Source organism: Tenrec ecaudatus, chromosome 6, assembly GCF_050624435.1.
Source record: "Tenrec ecaudatus isolate mTenEca1 chromosome 6, mTenEca1.hap1, whole genome shotgun sequence".
Taxonomy (NCBI): Eukaryota; Metazoa; Chordata; class Mammalia; order Afrosoricida; family Tenrecidae; genus Tenrec; species Tenrec ecaudatus.
The window spans coordinates 53,450,920-53,474,151 of record NC_134535.1 but is presented as its reverse complement, the minus strand read 5'-3'; the positions used below and the strand labels follow the sequence as shown (position 1 = coordinate 53,474,151).

Genomic DNA, 23,232 nt, shown 5'->3' with positions numbered 1-23,232 from the left:
AACCTCCTCCCTGGGAGATGGACAACAGAAAAGTGGGTGAAGGGAGACGTCGGAAAGTGTAAGATATGACAAAATAATAATTTATAAATTATCAAGAGTTCACAAGGGAGGGGGGAGCAGAGAGGGAGGGGGAAAGTGGGCTAATATTAAGGGCTCAAGTAGAAAGCAAATGTTTGAGAATGATGATGGCAGCAAATGTACAAATGTGCTTTAGACAATTGATGTATGTATGGATTGTGGTAAGAGTTGTATGAGCCCCCAATAAAATGATTTTTTTAAATGGGCCCAAACATAACCATTGTGCAGATGGCATAGGACTGGGTAGAACTCTGTTCTATTCTTCTGAGGATGCCATTTTTCAAATACATTATTAAACCAACCAATAAACAAACATACACACCAATCAGTTGCTATCAAATCAATTCCAACTCAGTCAGTGGAACTGCTACATTGGGTTTTTTGGCTTTAATGTTTATGAAACCAGGCCTTTCTTCCTCCGCATTCTGGGTAGGTTTGAGTCTCCAACGTTTAGGGAGACGGTCCAGGGCATAGTGTTTGTGGCAAATACATTATTAATCACCATTAATTCAAATGTAACTATAAATTTTCAAAAATAAATTTTCTTCAATGCCAATGCATGGTCACATATTACCTTATGAGAAATGTCCATGAGGACAAGAACCATGTCAGTTTTGTTCAACACTGTATATTCAGCTCTGGCATAGGATCCAGCACACAGAAAAATGCAGAAAGAATTAATTCAAGTAGTATGAAGGAAATGGATCAAAGAACACTATTTTAATGAACAAACACTTTTGAAACATTGGTAGAAGCATAGCACTATTTGGGGTATTTCTAAAAAACATAAGACAATGTCCTTACCCATGGCTATATGCATAGTATTGCTTGCCTTTATAAACTTAAAAAGGATATTTGTAAATTCACATTGGATATAATTTTCATAATATCTGCTACTACTGAAATCTCTGTTCCAATAAAGCAAGGGGGAAAAACCAACTATCTTTATAAGTAGTTATCAGGTAAGAGAAGAGTATAAAATAAATGCTTGGATAGACATGCAGGGTGAACAGTTGGGAGTGGTAGAATAGGCACACACTTACCAAAATACATGTTCAACAAAGGCTGTTTGTATATGTGCTACAAATGACATCCATGAATGTGGTGGAGCATGCATGGGACAAAGCCATAAAAATGTTTTAGGCCAAATGGGTGCATAAGCAAATGTGGTGAAGAAATCTGATGGTGCCCGGCTATCAAAAGATACAGCATCTGGGGTCTTAAAGGCTTGAAGGTAAACAAGTGGCCATCTAGTTGAGAAGCAACAAAGTCCCCATGGAAGAAGCACACCAGCCTGTGTGATGAGGTGCCGAAGGGTTCAGGTATCAAGAATCATCAGAACAAAGTATCATATCATTGTGAATGAGGGCAGTGCGGGCTGGAGACCCAGAGCCCATCTATAGGCCATTGGACATCCCCTTACAGAAGGGTCACGGGGAGGAGAAGAGCCAGTCAGGATGCAGTGTAGCAGGAATGAAACATACAACTTTCCTCTAGTTCCTAAATGCTTCCTCCTCCTCCACTATCACTATCCCAAATTCTACCTTACAAATCTGGCTAGACCAGAGGATGTGCACTGGTACAGACAGGAACTGGAAACACAGGGAATCCAGGGCGGATGATCCCTTCAGGACCAGCGGTGCGAGTGGCGATACTGAGAGGGTGAGCAAGGGTGGGTTGCAAAGTGGGAACCGATTATGAGGATCTCCTCCTCCATGGGGAACGGACAACAGAAAAGCTGGGAGAAGTCAGACAGTACAAGATATGATAAAATAATTTACAAATTATCAAGGGTTCATGAGGGAGTAGGGAGGGAGGGGAAAAATGAGGAGCTGATGCCAGGGGCTTAAGTAGAAAGCAAATGTTTTGAGAATGATGAGGACAATGAATGTACAAATGTGCTTTACACAATTGATGTATGTATGTATTGTGATGAGTTGTATGAACCTCTAATAAAATTATTTTTAAAAATGTCTTGGGCATAATCAAACACCTTATAGGAAGGAGTCACTGGACCTAAGGCATCAGGATCATAGTCTCAGAGGACAGGTCAATTGGTGTAACATAGCCCACAAAGTTCTACATTCTAATTTGGTAAATCATGCTAAGGGTCTTAAAAGCTCATGAGCAGCCATCTCACCGTTTCTCACCATCCAAAGGACAGAAACATAAAAGCCATCAGCCCAATAGACTAGGTAACCGTGTAAACATACACTTCCACAACCCCGACACCAGAAGAACTGGGTGGTACACACTTACTACCACCAACTGCTCTTTAAAGGATCACGTTACAAGGTCCCAGATAGAACAAGGAAAAAACATGTAGGAGAATTCAAAATCATGAGTAAGTTTACTAGTCACGTGAAGACTGGTGGGACCCTTAGGACTATGGCCTTTGCCCCTCAGGTGTGGGATATAACTCACCTGTGTTAGACCTATCAACCCGTGTTAGACCTATTTAGCTCAAAAGGGCAACCTTTACCCAAAGACAAAGTTCAGAGGGTTGGGAAAGGAGGATTGGAAATAGGAGACAGGGAACGAGTGGGATGAGTGATGGTACACTAAGGACATTGCGAAGGATGAGTTCAACTACGGTTTGTACAAAGCGTTGGATGTAAACTATGATCTGTTCTGCAAACCTTCACCTAATTCATTAAAAGTGAAAGAACGAAAAAGAAGAGTGGTGATAGCTTGGGTTTCATATCCTTTCTGGTGCTCTTTTAACTACAGAAGTACGTTCACCAAGCTCAAAATCATACTTCGGGAAATATATACTCAAAGGAGTAATGATAGGTAAAAATAAATCTATTTAGGCATTTGCACATGAAATGTAACTATACCGAAAGCCACATATAAGAATATAATTAAATGTATATGCTTACTGAGAAAAATTGAAATATTTTATTTACTGCCTTACAAATAAGGAAATTTTTTTATTTACTGCCTTACAAATGAGGAAATTGTTTTAAACAATGAAGATAACATTTTATATTTTATATTATAAACAATGAAAATACTCCCTCAAGATTTACCCTCATGGGAAAGGGAAACAAAAGGCATGCTTGGCAGGACTTTGGTCCCCCCCATCCAGTGGCCTTATACCTCCAGACGTTTTAAGCCAAGTTGTTTTGCTTACTACACTAAACTGACTTGAAAATTGGCGTTCACATACTTGAGTAGATAGCTTTTGAGTTTATCTTAAAATTTTGGTTATAAAAACTTTCAGTTCTATAGTTCATCTTCTGAACCTTCATCATAAACTATCTGAGGTTGCCTCTTAATATTGATGACTAAATCGATGGTTAAAATTTTTGCCACACACTGAAGAACTGAACTTAGCAATTGATATTTGCCAGCAACGGATTCTAAGCCTGTCTGAGTGCTTACGATGGGTTGATTGGATCGCAGTGCACATAGAGTTCTTACATATATTTGTGGAAAGCTGTGACTCCCTTTTTTATACCTATAAAGGGTTTTGGGAACGCCAAGAAGCGCATTAGCTAGGCTCCTACTAACAGTGGTTTCCTCTGATTGCTGGCACTTTTTAGCATAGGTCAGTAGATAGTAGTGCAACAGGATCTCAAAATTACCAACTGGCAGAACACTGCCTGCTGATAGATTTGAGGAAAAGTTGTAATTCTCCCGTGACTTACAACTCATTGGGAATATGCTCCCTTTCCCAATATCTCTTGTGACCTGTACATTTTTGGGAGACATTTCTATTTTAGTGTTTTCTGTTGTTGAATTAGCAGTGAGCTTACTATCAATTAATGGTTCATGGTAATCAATTATCCTGGTATTCTCTTGAGATAAATGTTTCATTGTGTTATCTGTTTGGTATGTAGTTCTTGGTGTCATTTTTGGTGTTGGACATGGACTAGCTGTTTCCAATTTAATACTTGGCATCTCCAAATTTGAATGTGCTATTAAATGTGTTTGAACCCTTTTAAGTCCATCTTTGTCCTTTACAACTGTGCCCTCGCATGGCCTTTGCATTGAGTTGTTACCACCTTCTTGTAATGGATCACTTTCTTTACTCTTATCAATAAGGGGGCTTGATGTAGAATGTGAATGACTGGCTTGCGCCATGTAACTTAGATCGTGGTCTTTAAGTAAGTACCGAAGCATTTTAAATGCTCCATGTAAAGCATTCTCATGTTGTTCAACAAGACCTTGCATGGGGCCACAAAGGACTAGACAGTGTGGTATAAATAAGCATGTGCTAATCAAGCCAAGTTGAACATACCTTTTGGATTTCAGGATAAGGGGTTTACAAAATTTCACCAAGGCAACATGAAAGACCTCATGCTGTGAGCAGCTCTGTGGTGGTGCATCAGGAGATAGGCCAGTGATTCTTTGAATCAGAGAAACTTCTTCTGATGATAAACACTCCACCACTGATATGCCATTCAGTTCTGCATAGTAAATGACCAAATCTGGTTGCTTCACACTAGATAAGAGCAATTTTATGTTCTGACTCTGTAAGTACTTCATTATTGTCTTTGTCTTTTCCATAATCCAAAACTGAGATGCCTGAAACTGTGCCTCTGAATGCAGAGCAAACTCTGATCCTGATGTAGAAAAGGGAGGTAGAATGGTTTCTGATACTGTCACTGTTCTTATGTCACCATCTGCTGGACAATACACAGAAAAATCTCTGTGAAGGACAAGTCCAGCCACGATCCTGGAATCTGAAACAGGAAGCCCAGTGACACCAACATTCAACTCTACAAAATAGATATCCACTATCTCAAATAAGTCTTCAATCTCATTGTTATAAGCCATGCACTTGAAAAGGTAGTCACACATTAACTGTGAAATAAATGTGTGATTATTTTTCCCCACTCTTCCACAAAAGTATGCATTTAAGAGCAACTCAACAGAGCTGCGACACAATGTTTTCTCTTTAGTGGATGAAGAAAAGATGGACAAAAAGTGTCTACTTAAGCACTGATCCATAACGGAGTCTAATATTTGAGCCTGAAATGTCACAAGAGCACGAGAAATACATTTCCACTGACAACAATTTTTCCAATGCCGCCCATGGGCTTGTGTATTTTCAGCAGCCAAAGAATCCTTTTTCTGGTCTGTAGGTGCCTCAAGTTCTCTGAGCAAATGGCAAAGCATGATGATAAATGTTTTAGCACCATCTCCCGTTTTTTTGAGATGACTGGAAACACATTCCACCACCAGCCTGTACCAAAAAAACAAAAACAATACAACTGACTTTCATGTCTGGATTCCTACAACGGAACCAAGTTAAAAGCATGTTTCACAAGGTATACATCGATTTGTCGTCCTGTCTCAGGTTATGCTTTGACTCCGAAATTCCAGGGTACGGGCAAGTGGAGAATATAAGACATATTCCTGGGACTTGGTATAATTTGGGGCCCAGGAATGTTTTCCTGGGTAGCGCTCCCATCCCGCGCGTATACTGGTATAACCCAAATCCGTTTTTCCAGGGGCACGTGGACGCGGGCACGAGACACAGAGGCTGGGCTGGCAGGCGTGGGGCGGGTACCTGGCTATGGGGTGCTCTAAATGCAGCGCCTGCAGGAGGCGGCCTCCGTCCCGGCTGAGCAGCACCTCCCCGGTGCTCTTCGTGCACAGCACTTGCTGCCCGCCAGGGCCCACGCACGTGCTCACGATGCTTTCCAGCACCTCGGCAACTTGCAAGGCAGCCCTCACAGAGCCCGCGGCGGCCATGGCACTTCGGATCCCGCCGCCTAGAGGGACCCGCGGGACCCTGCCGGAAGCGGAAAGGGCGGGCACGCGGGACCCTGCCGGAAGCGGAAGGCACCCGGGACCTGCCGGAAGCGGAAAGGGCGGGCACGCGGGACCCGGGGCAGCAGGGGTTTAGGCGTGGGGCGGGTATCCCGGCCGCTCAGCTGTTCCTAGCCATCGCTCCGCCAGCCCCTGGAGATAAAAGCAGCCCGAAACCCCAGCCCCAACATGTAAGCCTTCTCAGCCCTCCGAAGGTGAAGCGGTTCCCCGCTCAAGCCCTTTGCTCGCCCAAAGGGAAGGAATGGGCTTCCTCCTGTCCAACCAAGCTGCTCGTTTTGTAGCACTTCTCTGCCTCGGCTTCATGCAGACTCCATCATGCTGCGTTCACGCCTCCCAGGACGAAAGCGTTTTCAGGATGCAGGAGAGAATGGAAAGCCTGGTCATGAGCCGCAGCTTTTAAATCTGCTGCCAGGGGCTTTGCCATATTTCTTGGGCTCAGGTATTATGAGACGTCAGTCACTACAGTGTAGTATTTATATAGAAGTGGTGACGGAGAGGAAGATACTGGAGATTAATGATGTTGTTAGTTGCCGTCAACTCGGTTCTTAACACAGCGACCTTAAGCCCACTAGAAGAGGACACTGCCTGGTGCTCAGTTGTTGATGTGCTTGAGCCCACTGTTGTAGCCAGATGTCAGTCCATCTCCTTGAGGGCCTTCCTCTTAATCGCTGCTGCCCCTGCCCTTTACCAAACACGATGTCCTTCCCCAGAGACTGGGCTCACCTGACAATATGTCCAAACTATGTAAGACAAAGGCTTAACATCCTTGCCACTCTGGCCTTACGTCTTCCAAGACAGACTGATTTGCCCTCAAAGCAGTCCTTGGTAGTTTCTATAGTTTTGGCCAGCATAAGTCAAATACATATTTTTTCCTTGGTCTTTGATGTCGAACTTTCACTTGGGCTGCTAACCTCAAGGTCAGTGTGAAACTACCAGTCACCCAGCGGGAGAAAGAGGGAGGCTTTCTACGCCCCAAAAGATTTAGTGTCAGAAACCCACAGCAGCAGTTCTATAGTCTGTCCAAAAGGATCGCTGAGTCAGAATCGACTTGATGGCAGAAAGGGTGAGAGCTTCTACTCAGCACTAAGCAATCAAATACCTGTAGCATACCCACCCAATTTCCTCTGCTAGTCCTCTTCTCTCCTGGCTTACCAGCCCAAGGAAAAGGGCATTTTGTAAAGTGGACAATAGATTAGCATAGTAGCGCATCTATTAGAAATAAGGCATGTGATGAATGTTAAGGAAATGATTTATCAACACTGCACTGAAGACAAACTTCCTTTCCCCTTAGCCAGTGATTCTCGACCATCCTAATTATGCGATCCTTTAATACAGTTCATGTGTGAACCCCCAAACATAAATTTATTTTTGTTGCTACGTCATAATTAATTTTGCTACTGTGATGAATCAATCGGGTGACCTCTGTGAAAGGGTCGTTCATCCCCAAAGGGGTCACAACCTATAAGTTGAGAACGCTGCCTTAGTCCAATGTATAAAATAGGCAACTTGCTCCCTACTCCATTAATATGACGGGACCAACTACCAGGCAGAAGCAACTGAACTATGAGGGGGAAGCAAGATTGTACACGAGCAGGGTACAGAACAGGGAGGGAAAATGAGAGAAATAACTTCCTGAAACATGTAAGTGGATTCATTATGACTTGATATTAGGGGATACAAATGATTGGTGTGCTTAGGTGCTAACTAATGATTGGAAGCTCAGTCCACCCCGAAGACATCTTGGAAGAAAGGCCTGGTGATCTACTTCTGAAAAATCAGCTATTGAAAATCCTATGCAACAAAAAGACGGGGAAAAAAATCCTATGGGTCAGAGTTCTACAGCACAGGGAGTAGTCAACTAATTGGCAACTGGTTTTCTGGAACTCATTACAGAACGGTACATACATCTGAGCAGTGGCTTATTCCTAATATTTGAAAGCAAAATGTTAAGATCAGAGATTTTTAATAGGGGAAAAAGCATGGGCATTTGAATTGGACATGGAAGATAAGTTCAAACTTGTGCTTAATATCACTGAGATGTTTATTGTGTTAACCTGGCTGATAAAACACGTGGGGTTAAGAGAGAGAAAATGACACTGTGAGCCTTGCCTTTCCAGTTCTCGGGGTTTCTTGCTCTGTGATGGTCGTACCAGGGTGCAGCTGCCTTAGCCAGTTCCCTGCTTCAGCTGGCAAGGCTCACTTCCTGCAAGACATCCCTGAGAAGAAGCCACATGGACCTACTCGGATGCAGTCCTGGGTGCCGGAGCAGCCGTGTGGAGACCCCTGCCAGCGCTGAGATGCTTACAAGTTCACTGATTCAGCTTTCCTCCTGTAGTCGGCATCATTGCGTGTGTTTTGTGATTTGCAGGACTTTGTGGATCAGTGTCAGACATTAGAGTTAATGTTGGATTTGTGGGCTTGGGCAGCACTGGGTTGGGATTTCTTGATGTGCGCTTACCCTTTATATAAAACTTTCTCTTATACATGAGTTTCTGTGGATTTGTTTCTCTAAAGTACCCAAGCAAACACAATTGCTGTGGGACTTTTACTCTCATTTAATTTAGTAACAATTTGCTTTCCTAAAGATTCTATGTAAGAACACCCAACCAAACAGTTCTCTGTCACATGGGCTCTCTAATAGTGGAAATTGATGACATAGCACCCCATGAGAGTATTAAATCCAGCTAAGTGTATTCAAGAAGAGTGAATGTAAAGCACCAAGAAAGCATATAGTAGGGATCCTGCAAAATCCATTCCAAGCCCCTCACTATTCTTAGCAGCAACCCCCACCTAACTGAAAAATAATAAAATTAGTACTAGAAAATTAGTCACTATGTTATAGTCAATGGTCTTGGATCAGTTTGCTCTTTAAAATTTTATTTAGAATGCCTACTTGTAGAAGTCAGCATAATTATACAGATCATTTAAAAAATTTAATTTTTTCTCTGCAAACATTTATAATTGATAAGCAATAGATTAGGAATGTAATACATTATAAAACAGTAACCTATGGCTATTGCAGTTGCTATGCACCGTAAAGAATGACAGTGTGCTATATTGACACTAGAGATACCATACTTTTATTAGCATACAAAGCTGACCAGTGGCAGAGTTTGACTTTATAAATGGCCACTAAATGCAAGGTTTAATGCAGATCTACAGTTAGCTCTAATAGCAGAGTGGATTAAGTGCTGGGCTGCTGCCTTAAGTTTGGCGATTCAAACCAACCAGTCCCACTGTGGGTGAAAGATGAGACCGCTCTTACAATGTTTGATAGTCTGAGAAATCCCATGAAGCTGTTCTACATTCCTACAGGTTCACTATGAGTCAGAATCAACTCAATAGCAGTGACTTTATACACTGGGCATGCTGAAAAATAAAGGAAATTCAACTAAAATTCTGTGGCTCGTCAATTTAAACATTCCATGACATTTTTCTTTATATGAAAAACTTTAATTTTATATGATAAATGCATGAAATATTTTAGCAAGTATATTCACTTTCATTTTGTCATGGGTTTCTTGTGGCTCTTTTAAATATGTTAATCATTTAATAAGACACTGGTGTATACAATTTAAATAGTTCAGCTCTATTAAAAACTAACAAAAAACAAACAGTATGTTAGCACTAAACAGGTAAATAGGTTAAATCCACATAAGTAGGTGGGGAAAAATGAAAGCAAACGTATAACTACCGTGGCAGGTTATACATTTTAAAGAATCTGTTTTCTACTTAGTCAAATATAGAAATTGAAATGTAAAGTTACTGATTTCTGCAGAATTTCACTCAATGATTAAAAATGAAAAAAATAGTGTCAATAATATGGTATTTCATTTGTGTTGATTTAACAATTCAAATGATCTGCTGTATCATGTGGCTCATCAAAAATGCTGTCATCATTATATGCAAAAAAAAAACAAACCAAAACAAACCCAAATGTATTCCTTGCTAACTCACTAGAAATGCTAAACACTGGAAAAATAGGATTTTAAACAGGTTTTCTAAATACCTAAGATATTCTTCAAAATGTTAAAACTGTCTCCAGTAAAATTTTGTGGATATGGCACAAACTGACACGCAGAACAGTGTGAATTCTATGAAAAGGCACTGTTTACAATACTCAGATAACCTGACAGGCCTATTACAGTGATGTCTCAGAGTGGAGAGAGAGTATCTGAAATTGGTCAATAGACAAACCCTTATAAAAGTACATCATTACTGTGTGCTAATACAAAAAGAAAGACACAGAGAGATGACCCTCTTATGACCATTAAGCCTATAAACACTTTGAATCATTATGAAAGTCTGAAACATAAAATGACAGATTTTCTTAAAGGCACAAAAGCGTCAACCCTACATGAAGGTTATATTTTACAAAAGCAACTTTTCAATGGAATGAACAGCCAATTGAGCTGTGACAAAGATCCTTTATAAGTCATACAAAAATATCGACATGAAATACAGGGAAAGTATATTGCTGAAACTTAACATTTCACATTTATTACCATCTAGAGTGACATCTCATTAAATAGTGGGTAATCGAAGGCAGAGTACATTTAACCACTGAAAGAAATACACATACTGATAATTATATAAGTTTTAGTGTGGGAAATTTTTTTGATCATATGAGAAACACTGGTCATTGGTCTTAATTCCTAGAAACCATCATGAGGTGCTCAGAAGTAAATTACAATCTTTATGAATCCATATGTGAAGAAAGATTAATCTCAGATAAAAAAACATTTGAAGTCAATTACATATTATGGCTAAGTACAAAGTTAATTATGCATTTTAAAGGATTCAAACCTTAAGCCTAGTATAAGCACTGATCTGGAATTAAACCATCAATTCCTGAGTTTTGTGTTCTAATTCAAAAAAAGGAACGTACACAGCTAAAAGCATAGGAGGACCATTAGACTGGACATGTGCTTTTAGTGTATAAGAAACAGTCATGAATAATGAAGTGTCTTATGTAGTACTGCAGTAACAAATACTACAAGGGGGGTGGCTTTAACAAACAAATTTATTTTCTCACAGTTTAGAGGCTCGGAGTCCAAATTCAGGGTGCTGGTTTTAGAAGACGTCTTTCTCTTGGTTCTGCAGGAAGGTCCTTATCTCTTTGGACCTTCTGTTCCTGGGCAATCGCCATGTGGTTTGGTATATCATCCCCTCCATCACTGCTTACTCATTAATCTCTTTTATACTCAGAAGAGCTTTAATCAACATATACCCTACACAAATCCTACCTCACTAACATAAAAAAGCTACAAATCCAAATGGGATGATAACTACATTTGTGTGTGTGTGTGTGTGTGTATGTGTGTGTGTATAAGAGATAGATAGGGATAGGGTAGGCCACACAATTGGATATTTAACAGTAACCTTGCTTATTTTAATGAGATACTTTTGACATTTAAGAACCATAACATCTACCCAAAGAAAAATCATGAAACAACCACTGTTTCTGTGTTAGATGTCTGTACAAACAAAATGCTATATGGACCGAATGAAAACACACACACACGGGTTAAGTAAGACCAAAACCCCAAGCTGGGTCACCACCAACAACAAAAATATATATATATATATTTTAAGGATTTAATGATGAAATAATTCTTGTGATAAGCCAATCAAGTTATATATAAATTAATAGTAATTCAAACCATAAAAAGTTCTAATTGTACAATATTTACAAAATATATCAATGAATATGCAGTTTAGCATTATGCTGGTAACAATGAGTACAAAAATTGTATAGACAAAAACACGACATGAAACAAAAACAAAATACCCAATCTAGTGTAGTCATGAAAATACTGGATATAGGTACATCTTATTTATGCTTTACTCAACTTAATTGTTTTGCTAACTATATGGGAAATAGTGCTTCATAAAAACCTATAGGTCACATAAATTGTATACTTAAGACTGCTACACTGGATAGGGAAAAAGTAGGCTATCACTTTCAATTTTCACAATTTAGCTATCACTCCATTTCACATTGATCGTGGAATAACCAACTGCTTGCAAGTTTACTGGGTTTTCACAGTCTCTTCTTTGTCAAAGGCAAATGTGACCACAGCAATTACTCTACTCGACCTTCATTTTAATTAAAAAACCACTCAAAATCTATAAGGATTATTAGACATAGTTTGTATTTGCAAAACTTGCTTTTGAAGATTATAAAAATTTATGTAAAAAACACAAAGTTAAAATATTCATTTGGAAAAAAAAAGTTTTAGAAAAAAGTGTGTACCTAAGCCTGAACAAAAGTAATCAGTAAGAATGGCGTTTTTCCACAGAATAAAAGTACTACAAACAGAGGGGGAATTCAACTTCAGAACATGGTATTTTCCTTAGATGTTCAACTAACTGCACATTTTAAAGAAACGAATTCTAATGCACACAAAAATATTACCACACAGAGTAACTGCCTTTTCTTATTCTTATTGCCTTTCTTTTTTTGGTTTTTGAAGTAAAATATTTTTAATAATTTTTGTACTTATCTACTGATACACTAAGATCTACATGAAATCTAAGCAGTTCATAATGAGAAAGCACGAGCTATCAGTATTTTATATAGTTTACTCTAGAATTTGGTCTGTGTTATTGACCAGATGGCTTAAAAAAAACAAAAAAAAAAAACTAAGGACCAGCAGTCTACATTGACCATTCACTTTTTTTAAGCAAGTGTTAAGGTGTTATTATGTACATACGATAAGACATAATCAACTGATCCAACTAGATGCATTCCAGTTGTTTACACTGATATACACATACAACTATACAAGCTTGTGTCTATCAATATTACATTTTGGAGATGAAAAAAAATCTGTGTAAACTTTATCAAACACATGTCTTTCTTAATACGCCAATTTTGACCAGTCACATTTTGTTCTCACAGTTGCTAGACAGTTTATCTGGGTGCTTTGGAAATGAGTTTTTTTTAAAACAGTACAGTGTATTGAATTAGTTAGGTATACTGCTCCATCGCCCATTCTGTATTCTTTATTGATACAAGTTTTGTGCCTGCTTTATGAAGAAAATAGATTACCACACCTATATTTATAAGACTGATAGTATCTGTTATGAACAATGTTAATGATATATCTCAGAATGTACTATAGAATACAAAGAGTACTGCCAAGTGAGAGTACATACGAGACAACTGTGCATACATGTGGATTTATTACATTCACATGTAGACACACTCACAAAAGCTAGAAATGTTCTGGCACTTAACATATAGCTCACTTTAATAACCAAATAAGATAGCTCTTGTTTCAGGTTAAGGATAAAAGGTATGAAATGCCAACATTTCTATATTTACCTCTAAGGTTTTTTGTTTCAGAAATATTGTGATGTTTTAATAAAGACCAAACCAACTTGAACATTGGTCCCAGGCCAACTCAGATCATTCCAGTTCATCAATTCAAATGTAAGTATCTTTTTACTTAAACATGAAGTTTATTATGACTTGAAGCAAAATCAGGAGGAAAATGATGAAGTAGTCTTTCTGTTGCAGAAAGTAATCCGTGGTAGGTATGCTCGAAACTAAATGATTTCGAAGAGTCATAATATTTCTATAAAAATAAGAAATAATAAATGTTATAATGATTCATAAAAAATTGTTAGCAGGGAATTCACAACTTAATAGTAAACAATATAATATTCTCAAAACAATTACATTAACTTGGTCAATCAATTACTACAGCCTGAACAGAGAGCTAGCAGCTATTAGGTCTTATGTAAATAAATACTCATCCTAAATTAAATGTATTGCTTAATAATATGTATCAAACATAATGAAATGATGATAATGAAATATATCACCTTTTTTCTTATAAAATGGTTTTAAAACACAACAAAAATGTTGCTTCTTGGTTGACCTACTAGGATTGTATTTACTTTAAAGAAATTGGGGTTTAGAGATGGAGAAAATCCTAAATTTCCCAGTCAAAAGTAACACTAGATTTATAACATCCCTAACTTGAAGAATGTTCTATAGGCATATCATATGCTAGCAAGAGGTAAAATATTACTTTGGTTATGAAATGAGCTTATTACCTTCTTCATGTCACCAAAAATGCTTTTGGCTAGTGGAAGCTGATTAGTGAGGCTTCCATTACAGCCTCCACTTTTTTTAGGCTTCCAGCACAAAGATAAAAGGAAGGAAATGCAACAAACAAGTAGCCTCATTAATTTAAAATAAATAATTTCTCATTATCAGCAGATTTTGTTTGCAAATTCATCTAAGCTAAAATTTACTTGTAATTCCACAATCAGTCATTCATATACATGCTGCAAAGCAAATACAAATTAAAAATAAGAAATGGAGGGGAGGAAGGGAGAGGGAGAAAGAGAGAGGTTGATTTTCCCATCTAAGGAAGAAATGGAACAAACTTCTTTTTCCCTTTTCCCTGTTTTCAGAGGCTTTTAGAAAATTTGTAATGACAAATTCTTTCTTTGCCTCTTTGAAATGAAAGTGAATACAATTAAAGACTAAAAATGCTTCCTGTCAGTTTTATAACCCAGGAATGGCTCCACCAAGACTTGTATACTATATGACTCTTTGACAAGTATCAATTAAGGAGGATAGCACACAGTCCAATGGGACAGATAAGGCACATACACTAACAACTCTGTAGTCCAGAAAGTACTCACAGGAGTGTTTATTTGGAGTCACGTAAAGCAAATTGAAGGGTTACTAACTCTACCATGGATGGACAAGTGATCAGAAGTGTTACAGGTGGGAGGAAGGACATTCCAGGAAGCAGAATCATGTGGGCAAAACTCTGGAGCTATGAGATAGTACATTATGTTCTGGGCAAAGTAAGGCCTTTCCTAGGACTGAGGCATTGGGCGGGGTGGGGGTGGGGTGATGCAGAGGAATGGCAGAAGATAAGAGAATTACATTAAATGAATGTCACAAGATCTCCAGGAAGAGAGGGAAAACAATGTAGAAAAGATCTTCCTGAACATCAAGCCTTGAATACTAACTATGAAAAAGCAGATGGGATAAGATTAAAAAACAGAAAACACACAAAACAACTGATAAAATAGTCTTTCTTCCTTAAGGAGACTCCTCAAGTGTGAACACTGCTGGATCACCGAGGAGAGATGTGTAGGGACTGCAAGTACTCCCTGGCAGTCTGCCCACTGTTAGGAGGGCGACTTCAACATTTCAACAACTTGTGCTTTAGCTATGCACAAAGGGGACATTGTTAGCATATTTTCTCAAAAACAACCCTACACCCACATCTAATCCAACTACATTCTTAGCATGCTACAGTAATAAGATAATCCAATTCAACCTCCAGTGACATCATAACCCAAGAAATCAAAGTGCTTTTGTTTTTTTTTTTAAATAAAGCTCTTGAAATAAGCTAGTTAGAGGAAATTTGTGATTCAGTAATCAGGCGACAGAGGCTAAGGTTCTATTTTAGCTTAGTAATGGTATAAAATACTTCAAGTTGCAAACAGAGTTCTTAACTACTACACTACCACTGTTAATATCTATTACCTTTTAATCTCCTCCTGTGTTTGTTTTATAGACTCGATGGAACTCTGAATGTCTCCCAGGTCTATCCCTTTCTTTCTTCTTGTACTTGGCTTCAACGATTGAGCTACAGGTGACATTTAGAATGAAGGTGATGAGAACAATGAATAGAGTTTTGTAAACACAATTTACATAACAATCTGTCCTGTGTTATTATAAAAAGTTTCATGAGTATTATTTTCATCAATTAGGGATAAACACAATGATTCAGATATTCTGAATTTTAAAAGTTTCATATATATCATTTTAAAACCACACCACACATATATTTAGAGCTACAGTTTAAATTTTAGATAGCATCAATTTTATTGTTTTACTAATTAAAGTAGGAAAATATAATTCATTAAAAATACATATTTGCCAAGGTAAAAAAACAGCTTCTTGCTTGTTTGCCTATCTGAAGAAGTCAACTTTTAAACCACCTTCTCAGTTTTTTACTGTAATATTGTATCTATGGCTCAGTCATCTGATCTCCAAAATTTAGAATCAATTTTGATACTTCTCTACCAATTTTTATTACCAATATAAAAGATGTTCTGAGTTTTTCAAATTCATCCTTGCATTTATTTCTTCTATTTCTGTTAAAATTTTATTTACGCTAACTCCATGCCTGTTTTCTCATTTGTAGAATAAGAAAAATAATATACATATTTCTTGTAAAATGTGTTTTAACATATAATGTGGCACAAAAACTTTCATCTAGAACAAATGTAGGTCATATAACAAATAGGCAAGTGTGTGAATTTAGGAGCCCAGTTCCTATCAATGCCAGAATGCTGTAATCAATAAAACCCTAATAATGTATCAAGTTCCCCTGAGAAACTCTTCTGACCACTTTCAACTAAATTAAGCTCTCTATCCTTTACTATTTTTTTCATTTGTGAGTTACCTGGCATTACGACGAGTTACCTTTACTATTACTTGCTAACATCTATTAGCTTGTGTTGTGGTGGGCAAGTTTCAGTGAAATGTCCAGACTACAACAGATGAAGAAGATGGGCTTTGATGAACTATTTCTCTACAATATGGCCAGTGAAGTTTGTGAATAGCCAAGAAACACTGTCTAATATGGTGCTGGAAGACGTGCCATGCATGTTGGATGCATTTAAAATACGACTCTGGGGAAGAGCTCCCTCCCGAAGAAGAGTCAACCTTAATGACTTGGATGAAGTTCTTAGGACCTTCTATTACTCATGTGACATTCTCAAAACATCATTAATAATCAGAATGTGGAGCGGGGAGGGAGGGAAAAAAAAGAGGACCTGATGCAGAGGGCTTAAGTGGAGAGCAAATGCTTTGAGGGTGATTAGGGCAAAGAATGTACGGATGTGCTTTATACAATTGATGTATGTATATGTATGGATTGTGATAAGAGTTGTATGAGCCCCTAATAAAATATTTAATAAAAATTTAAAAAATAAAAATAATCAGAATGTGGAATACACAAGTATGGATCCAGAAAAATGCCAGCTGTCAAAAATGAAACGGAATGCATAGGGATTGATATTCTACATATTAGTGATCCGAAATGTACTGGTATTAGCCATTTTTAATTGGACAGTCGAATGGTCTATTATGCCAGAAATGACAAATTGATGGTAACTAATGGTAAAACAAGCCTGGTGTCACATACATCATTAAAAATAACATTTATCTTGAAATACAACACTGGTAGTAATACAACAACATTCATATGCCTATAAGAAAGACCAGTTAATGTAACTATTATTCAAATTTAGTCACCAACAACAAACTTCTGCAGCCTGAAACTGACAAAACATGCCATCAAGATGCACTGATAACTCCTAGTGATTGGAAGGGGAAAGATGAAAACAGAATAAAATGACAGCTGGAAAACAGGGCCTTGTTGGTGATCACAGGATAGAATTACACGAGGCAAATGACTTATTTATTGCAAGTATCTTTTTTCAAAAACATAAATGATGACTATACACATGACTTCACCAAAAGGAATACAAAGGAAACAAATCGACTCTCCACATCTTTGGAAAGAACAATGGGGAAGTTCAACATCATTAAGTACAACAAGGCCAGAGAGTGACAGCAGAAAAGATCATCAATTGCTCATATACAAGTTCAAGTTGAAGCTGAAGAGAATTCAAACACATCCATCAGGATCAAAACATTGATGTTGAGTATATCCTATGTAAATTTAAAGACCATTTCAAAAATAGATATTATCCATTAAAGATTAATGATCAAAAACCAGGTGAGTTTTGGGATGACATCAAGGATATTATATATGAAGCAAGAAAAGGCAAGAAAGAAAAATAATAATTATTTATAAATTATCAAAGGTTCATGAGGGAGGGAGGGAGGGAGAAAAAATGAGGAGCCAATACCAAGGGCTCAAACAGAAAGAAAATATTTTGAAAATGATGATGGCAACAAATGTAAAAACGTATTGACACATGGATGTATATATAGATTGTGATAAAGCCCCCAATAAAATGACTTAAAAAAAAAGTAAGAAAGAAAAACGATCAAAATGTCTGTTCGAAGAGAGTCTGAAACTTTTTCTTGAACAAAGACTAGATAAAGGGAAAAAAGAAGAGTTGAGTAGATCTGAAAGGGTGGCTCAAGAAGACAAGTATTACAATGAAATATTCAAAGGCTTGGAGTTGGAAATGTTTCAGCAAGTTATTTAGCACTAGAAGTACTCACTCTTCTATGCCAAAAAATTTGAAAGGCCAATTGACCAACTGACAGGAAGAAATCGATATATGTGCCATTTCAAAGAAATATGATGCAATGTGGAAATTATAGAATATTATCATTAATATAAAAGGAAAATTTTGCTGAAGATAATTAAAAAATGATTGCAACAGCTTATCCACAAGAAATTGCCAAAAATTAAAGCTGGTTACAGAAAAGGATGCGGAATGAGGAATGTTATTACTGATGTCATATTGCTCTTGGCTGAAATAAATTATTGGTACCACTGACAAGAATAGAAATTTCAGAACAATTATTTATGCTCCTGTACACAGACCAAGAGGCAGTCATTTACAAAGTTCAAGGGGGAGTGGAGACCTAAAGCCCATAGGAAAACAATTGGACATCCCCTCACAGAAGGGTCACAAGGAAGGGGCAAACAGCCAGGGTGCAGTATAGCACCAATGAAACATACCACATTCTTCTAGTTCTTGAATGTTTCGTCCCCACACACCCCCCACACCCCACTATCAATGATGCCAGTTCTACTTTATAAATTCGGCTAGACCAGCGCACGTAGAGTGGTACAACTGAATCCCGAAAGAGTAATGGGAGTAGCAATACCAAGAGAGTAGGGGGAAGGGTGGGGAGAAAGGGGGAATTGATCGCAATGACTGTCATATAACCCCCTCCCAGCCCAGGGTGACAGACAATAGAAACATGGGTGAAAGGAAACAGCAGATGGTGTAAGATATGAAAATAATAATAATTTATAATTTACCAAGGGCTCATGAGGGTGGGGAGGTAGGGTAAAAAATAAGAGTTGATGCCAAGGGCTCAAGTAGAAAGAAAATATTTGAAAAGGATGATGGTAACATATGTACAAATGTGCTTGATACAATGGACCTATGGATTGTTATAAGATCTGTAAAAGTCCCCAATAAAATGATTTATTAAAAGTAAAAAGTTCAAGGGGATGGTTTAAAAATCAGGAAAGGCATGCATATCCTTTCACCATATTTATTCAATGTGTGCTGAGCAAATCTGAGAAAATGGATTAATGAAGACAGCACCAGGATTAACCATTTTTGATATGGAGAGGACAGACCTTGCCTGCCGAAAGTAAAGTTAACGTAAAGCATTTAATGAAAGACTTAAAAAAAATCCTTCAATATGCATTAGCCTTCAACAATGAGTGAAGAGAGATCCTCACAATGGCATCAATAAGCAACATCACAACACATGGAGAAAAGACTGATGCGAGGATTTCATTTTACGTGGAAACAATCAAATCTCATGAAAGCAAACAGTCAAGAATTCAAATGATGAATTGCATGGCCAGATCTCCTATAAGACTGCTTTAAAATGTTAAACAAAATAAAGAGAGTCATTTTGAGGTCAAGGTACCCCTGACCCAAGCCACGGTGGTGCTGGCAAAGAATACGAAAAAGAGCAAGCATGGTCAGAAGAAGTACCGTATGCACTCGAGTACAAGCTGGCCTGAACATCAGCTGAGGCACCTACTTTCACCACAAAAATTGCATTAAAAATGTGCTGAAAAACTCAGCTTATATACGAGTATATTCGTACATCTCAGCAGAAGTATAGTTAGAATTCTGTTTACAGGTGAAGATTTGGGCATTCTGTCTCATACAAACTTGGACATGTTATCAGGAAGCACTAGTCTCTGTACAAGACATCAGGTTTGGAATCTTAGAAGGTCAGTGAAAAATGTGAAGATCCTCAAAAAGATGAACTGGCACAGTGGCTGCAATCAAGGGCTCAAGCCTATCAATGGCTGGGCAGTATTTTGTTCTGTTCCACATCAGGTAGAATGAATCAGAACCAACTTGAGAGTATGTAACAATAGCAGTGGTACCTGTGCACACAAAAATGGAGCTCTTCTACTTGTGTAATCTTAGTAGGGACTACGACTCAGAGGGTTTTTTGGTTTTTTTTACTTTTTAACAATGTCTAAGACATTATCCTAAAATTTTTCTTGATTATATATCAAGACAGTTTACACATTATCTGACTTGTACAAGAATGGCACATATTTTAATCTAGTATTGCATAAGGTCTTACTTTTATGTGATTTCTAAACACTACAGCACTTCATCCTGGGAATCAACTTTTCTGAAGCATGGGATGAGCTCAAAATTCAAAAACTATTTGTGAACTGAATGTAAGGAACCATTAACGATATTTCAGAGCAGGCAAGGGGGAAAAAAACTATTAATAAAGTACAGTTTTTTAAATTTATGTTTCTCATTTTTGTCTCTTGTGGCCTGGTCTCAAAATGTGATAATCTGAAACAGCTTTTGCATATAACTCTGCCCCTCCTAAAACATATCTACTCTTGAGTTATGACAGGCAATTTCCATCAATAAAAGACCATCTTTATACAAATTAGCCTGTTATAATGAACAGCGTGCACTATCTTTACTTTCACTTCCAGATGAGTCTTGGAGATCAGGTTCTGGAGAAGAATAGCCTTTCACCACTTTCTTCTGTTGCCTGGTTGGCTTATGTTTCATTTTTGGGACACTAACCTGAAGAAAAAAAAGACATTACGTGAGCTTGCACTCTATTTTCTAATTAAAGCTCTATGTTGTCAAAAGTTATTTGTTGTTATTTGGTCACTATATTCAGAAATATTCTAGTTTAAACTTAATAGAGATGATGCAACAAACTTAGGTAATCAAATAGTTTTATTTTAAATAGAAATCATTAATGTGACAAAATAAAATATACACCCCCTTCACTTTTTTAATTGTACTATTGCTATCTTCTGAAAAATGTTAAATAATAATATCTTCTAATCATCCTCTTGTTCCCAACTTTGGGTTTGTTTCCAAATTATCGACTTACTTTTAATATATGGTTAACGTAGAAAATATCTAATAAGAAAATATATTATATATTATTTCTATACAACTCAATCCATACATCCACCAATTGTATAAAGCACATTTGTACATTCGTTACCCTCATCATTCTCAAAACATTTGCTCTACACATAAGCCCCTGGCATTAGCTCCTCATTTTCCCCCTCCCTCCCTGCTATTCCCTCCCTCATGAACCCTTGATACTTATAAATTATTTTGTCATTTCTTACACTGGCCAACGTCTCCCTTCACCCACTTTTCTGTTGTCCGTCCCCCAGGGAGGAGGTTATATGTAGATCCTTATAATCAGTTCCCCACTCCACTCCACCCTCGAGGTCTACTTTATTAAAAGACATACAAGTAGATTTATCTCTACGGTCAATTCTTTGAGTGGGCTATACCAGGCATAAAGCTATGTCTTCTCATTATGTTTTTGGAGACTTTTAGGTGACAATGTTATATGCCAAACTAATGAAGGAAAGAAAATGAACCTATCTCTCAGCCAGGGATCAACTACTAAGTATACTGTGACATACAATCAGGTATAATTAGAATTACTGTAGTGATAGCATAGTATGTTACAGCGGTTAAGACTGCTACTCTGTATTCTGAATACTTGGTCTTTAATCCTTCTTAATTTACTATCTTGATCTTGGGAAGTTACTTAACAAGTCAAGCCTTTGGTTCCTACATTAGCAAATGTACATTAGTGATTTTCATATGGCTAGTGAGAAGATTAAAAGAATGAACATATGTACATTATATATAAAGCACTTAGAACATTTCTCTGTATTCACTATATAATTGTTCTTCATCATCATTGCTACTACTAATACATTTCATAGTATAAATTGGGTAATAGTGCTAATGAGGATTTCTTACCCATAGGTTTAGCATCTCAGACAGAATCTTAGGTCAGACCCTACTACTAAAAAATCCCTGCAATACAATAATTAAAAAGAGTCTATTGAATTATCAAAATTTTGAGTGAATTGATCTAATAAATAGGATTATTAGGAATAATTCTCATCTCTAAGTTTAGAAAAGGAATAGTTTTCTTTCCTATATACTTCACTCTTGGTGGAAACAAACAGATATATTAGGACCAAGAAAAAACATCCTGCAAGTATTATTTAGGAGCCCTGGTGTTGCAGTGAGTTACCAGTTAAGCTGCTAATGGCAAAGTAAGCAGTTAAAAGTCACCAGCCACGCCTAGGTACAAAGGTGACGCTTATTACTCCTGTAAAGAGTTAACAGTCCTGGAAATCCATAGCAGCAGTTTCATCCATCCTGTCCTACAGGGTTGCTATGAGTTGGCATTGACTGGATGGCAGAAAAGTTGCAGTGATAATATTTAGTTGAGAAGAGCTAAGATTTATAATACAAATCCCCATTGTTAGGTATATATATTCTGCTGTAGAGTAGGCTCAAAGCCAACAATATAACTAAGGATATACTACGATTTTACTGTGAATGGAAAACTCTTCCTAAATACAGATGACTTGCATGTTTATATTATATTAGAACGGTTCAAGAATTATATTTTAAATGTTTGTTGCCAAAGATTCAAGGATTTAACAAATTTATATGCCTAAGGGATCGAACTTTTTTTTACTACATACCATTGGAGTGCGATGTTTCACTTTGGTCTGGACAACACCATCTTTTTCAAACTGTATCATATCATTAAGTGGGTCCCATGGTCGGGTACTACATAAATGAATATGAATACCATTAGTTTAATGGTTAATAAAGATCTTAAAATAAAGAAATAAAAGATCTTAAGAACTTTCTATTTTACATGACATTTTCACTAATAAATATAAACAAAAGGTTAAGATCTGTCCATATTTCATCACTGATCCTCAGCTTACTTACTAGGATAACTACTATCAAGAAGTCAAGTTTATCAGGAATGAAAGAGCAAAATTTAAAGCTCACACTAATATATACAGCTGGAAAAAAAAACAAAAACTCCTAACAGTAATTCTTGAAATGGAAGTTGCAAACAATACCAGTATATTGTAATAAAATATTTTTAAATTACTTACTCTGCAAACCTGTAATGCCATTCTCCTGTGAGTAGATCAAGTTCAAATAATTTGCAAGTCCATTCTTCATTTTTTGTTTTTCGATCTCTGGCTGATTGTCTTTGAGCTTCTTCTAAAACATACTTCTCTTGGGTAGCTTCAGTTTGGTCTTTGGCATTTATGGCTCTAGTCACCCGTTGCCAGAGCCTAACACCAT

At 37.3% G+C, this 23,232-nt stretch overlaps 2 protein-coding genes across 7 annotated transcripts in view; both read right to left on the bottom strand.

Annotated features, from left to right (window-relative positions):
- Nucleotides 1-323: 323 nt before the first annotated feature.
- On the bottom strand, nt 324-5,823 carry BBS10 (Bardet-Biedl syndrome 10). Its single transcript, XM_075551259.1, has 2 exons — nt 5,600-5,823; nt 324-5,272 (listed from the first exon to the last, which is right to left on the bottom strand). Exons 1-2 carry the CDS (start codon nt 5,782-5,784, stop codon nt 3,307-3,309), a joined length of 2,151 nt encoding a protein of 716 aa, XP_075407374.1. The 5' UTR covers nt 5,785-5,823; the 3' UTR covers nt 324-3,306.
- A 7,379-nt stretch (nt 5,824-13,202) lies between these two features.
- The window catches only part of OSBPL8 (oxysterol binding protein like 8), a 200,135-nt gene continuing 190,105 nt past the window's right edge, over nt 13,203-23,232 (bottom strand). For all 6 annotated transcript variants that reach the window (XM_075551253.1, XM_075551254.1, XM_075551255.1 and 3 more), the window contains 5 exons: nt 23,037-23,222; nt 22,608-22,695; nt 20,544-20,649; nt 15,386-15,488; nt 13,203-13,445 (listed from right to left, as the gene is read on the bottom strand). In XM_075551253.1, coding sequence (XP_075407368.1) covers nt 13,313-13,445; nt 15,386-15,488; nt 20,544-20,649; nt 22,608-22,695; nt 23,037-23,222 — 616 coding nt within the window. In that variant the 3' untranslated portion in view covers nt 13,203-13,312. The remainder of the gene's footprint in view (nt 13,446-15,385; nt 15,489-20,543; nt 20,650-22,607; nt 22,696-23,036; nt 23,223-23,232) is intronic.

What these genes read in the sequence shown, in the direction of transcription:
- BBS10 (XM_075551259.1), bottom strand. Translation starts at nt 5,784, where the DNA reads ATGGCCGCCGCGGGCTCTGTGAGGGCTGCCTTGCAAGTTGCCGAGGTG. An exon ending in TTAGAGCACCCCATAGCCAG is followed by an intron (nt 5,273 to 5,599) that starts GTACCCGCCCCA and finishes TTTTTGGTACAG; the next exon opens with GCTGGTGGTGGAATGTGTTT.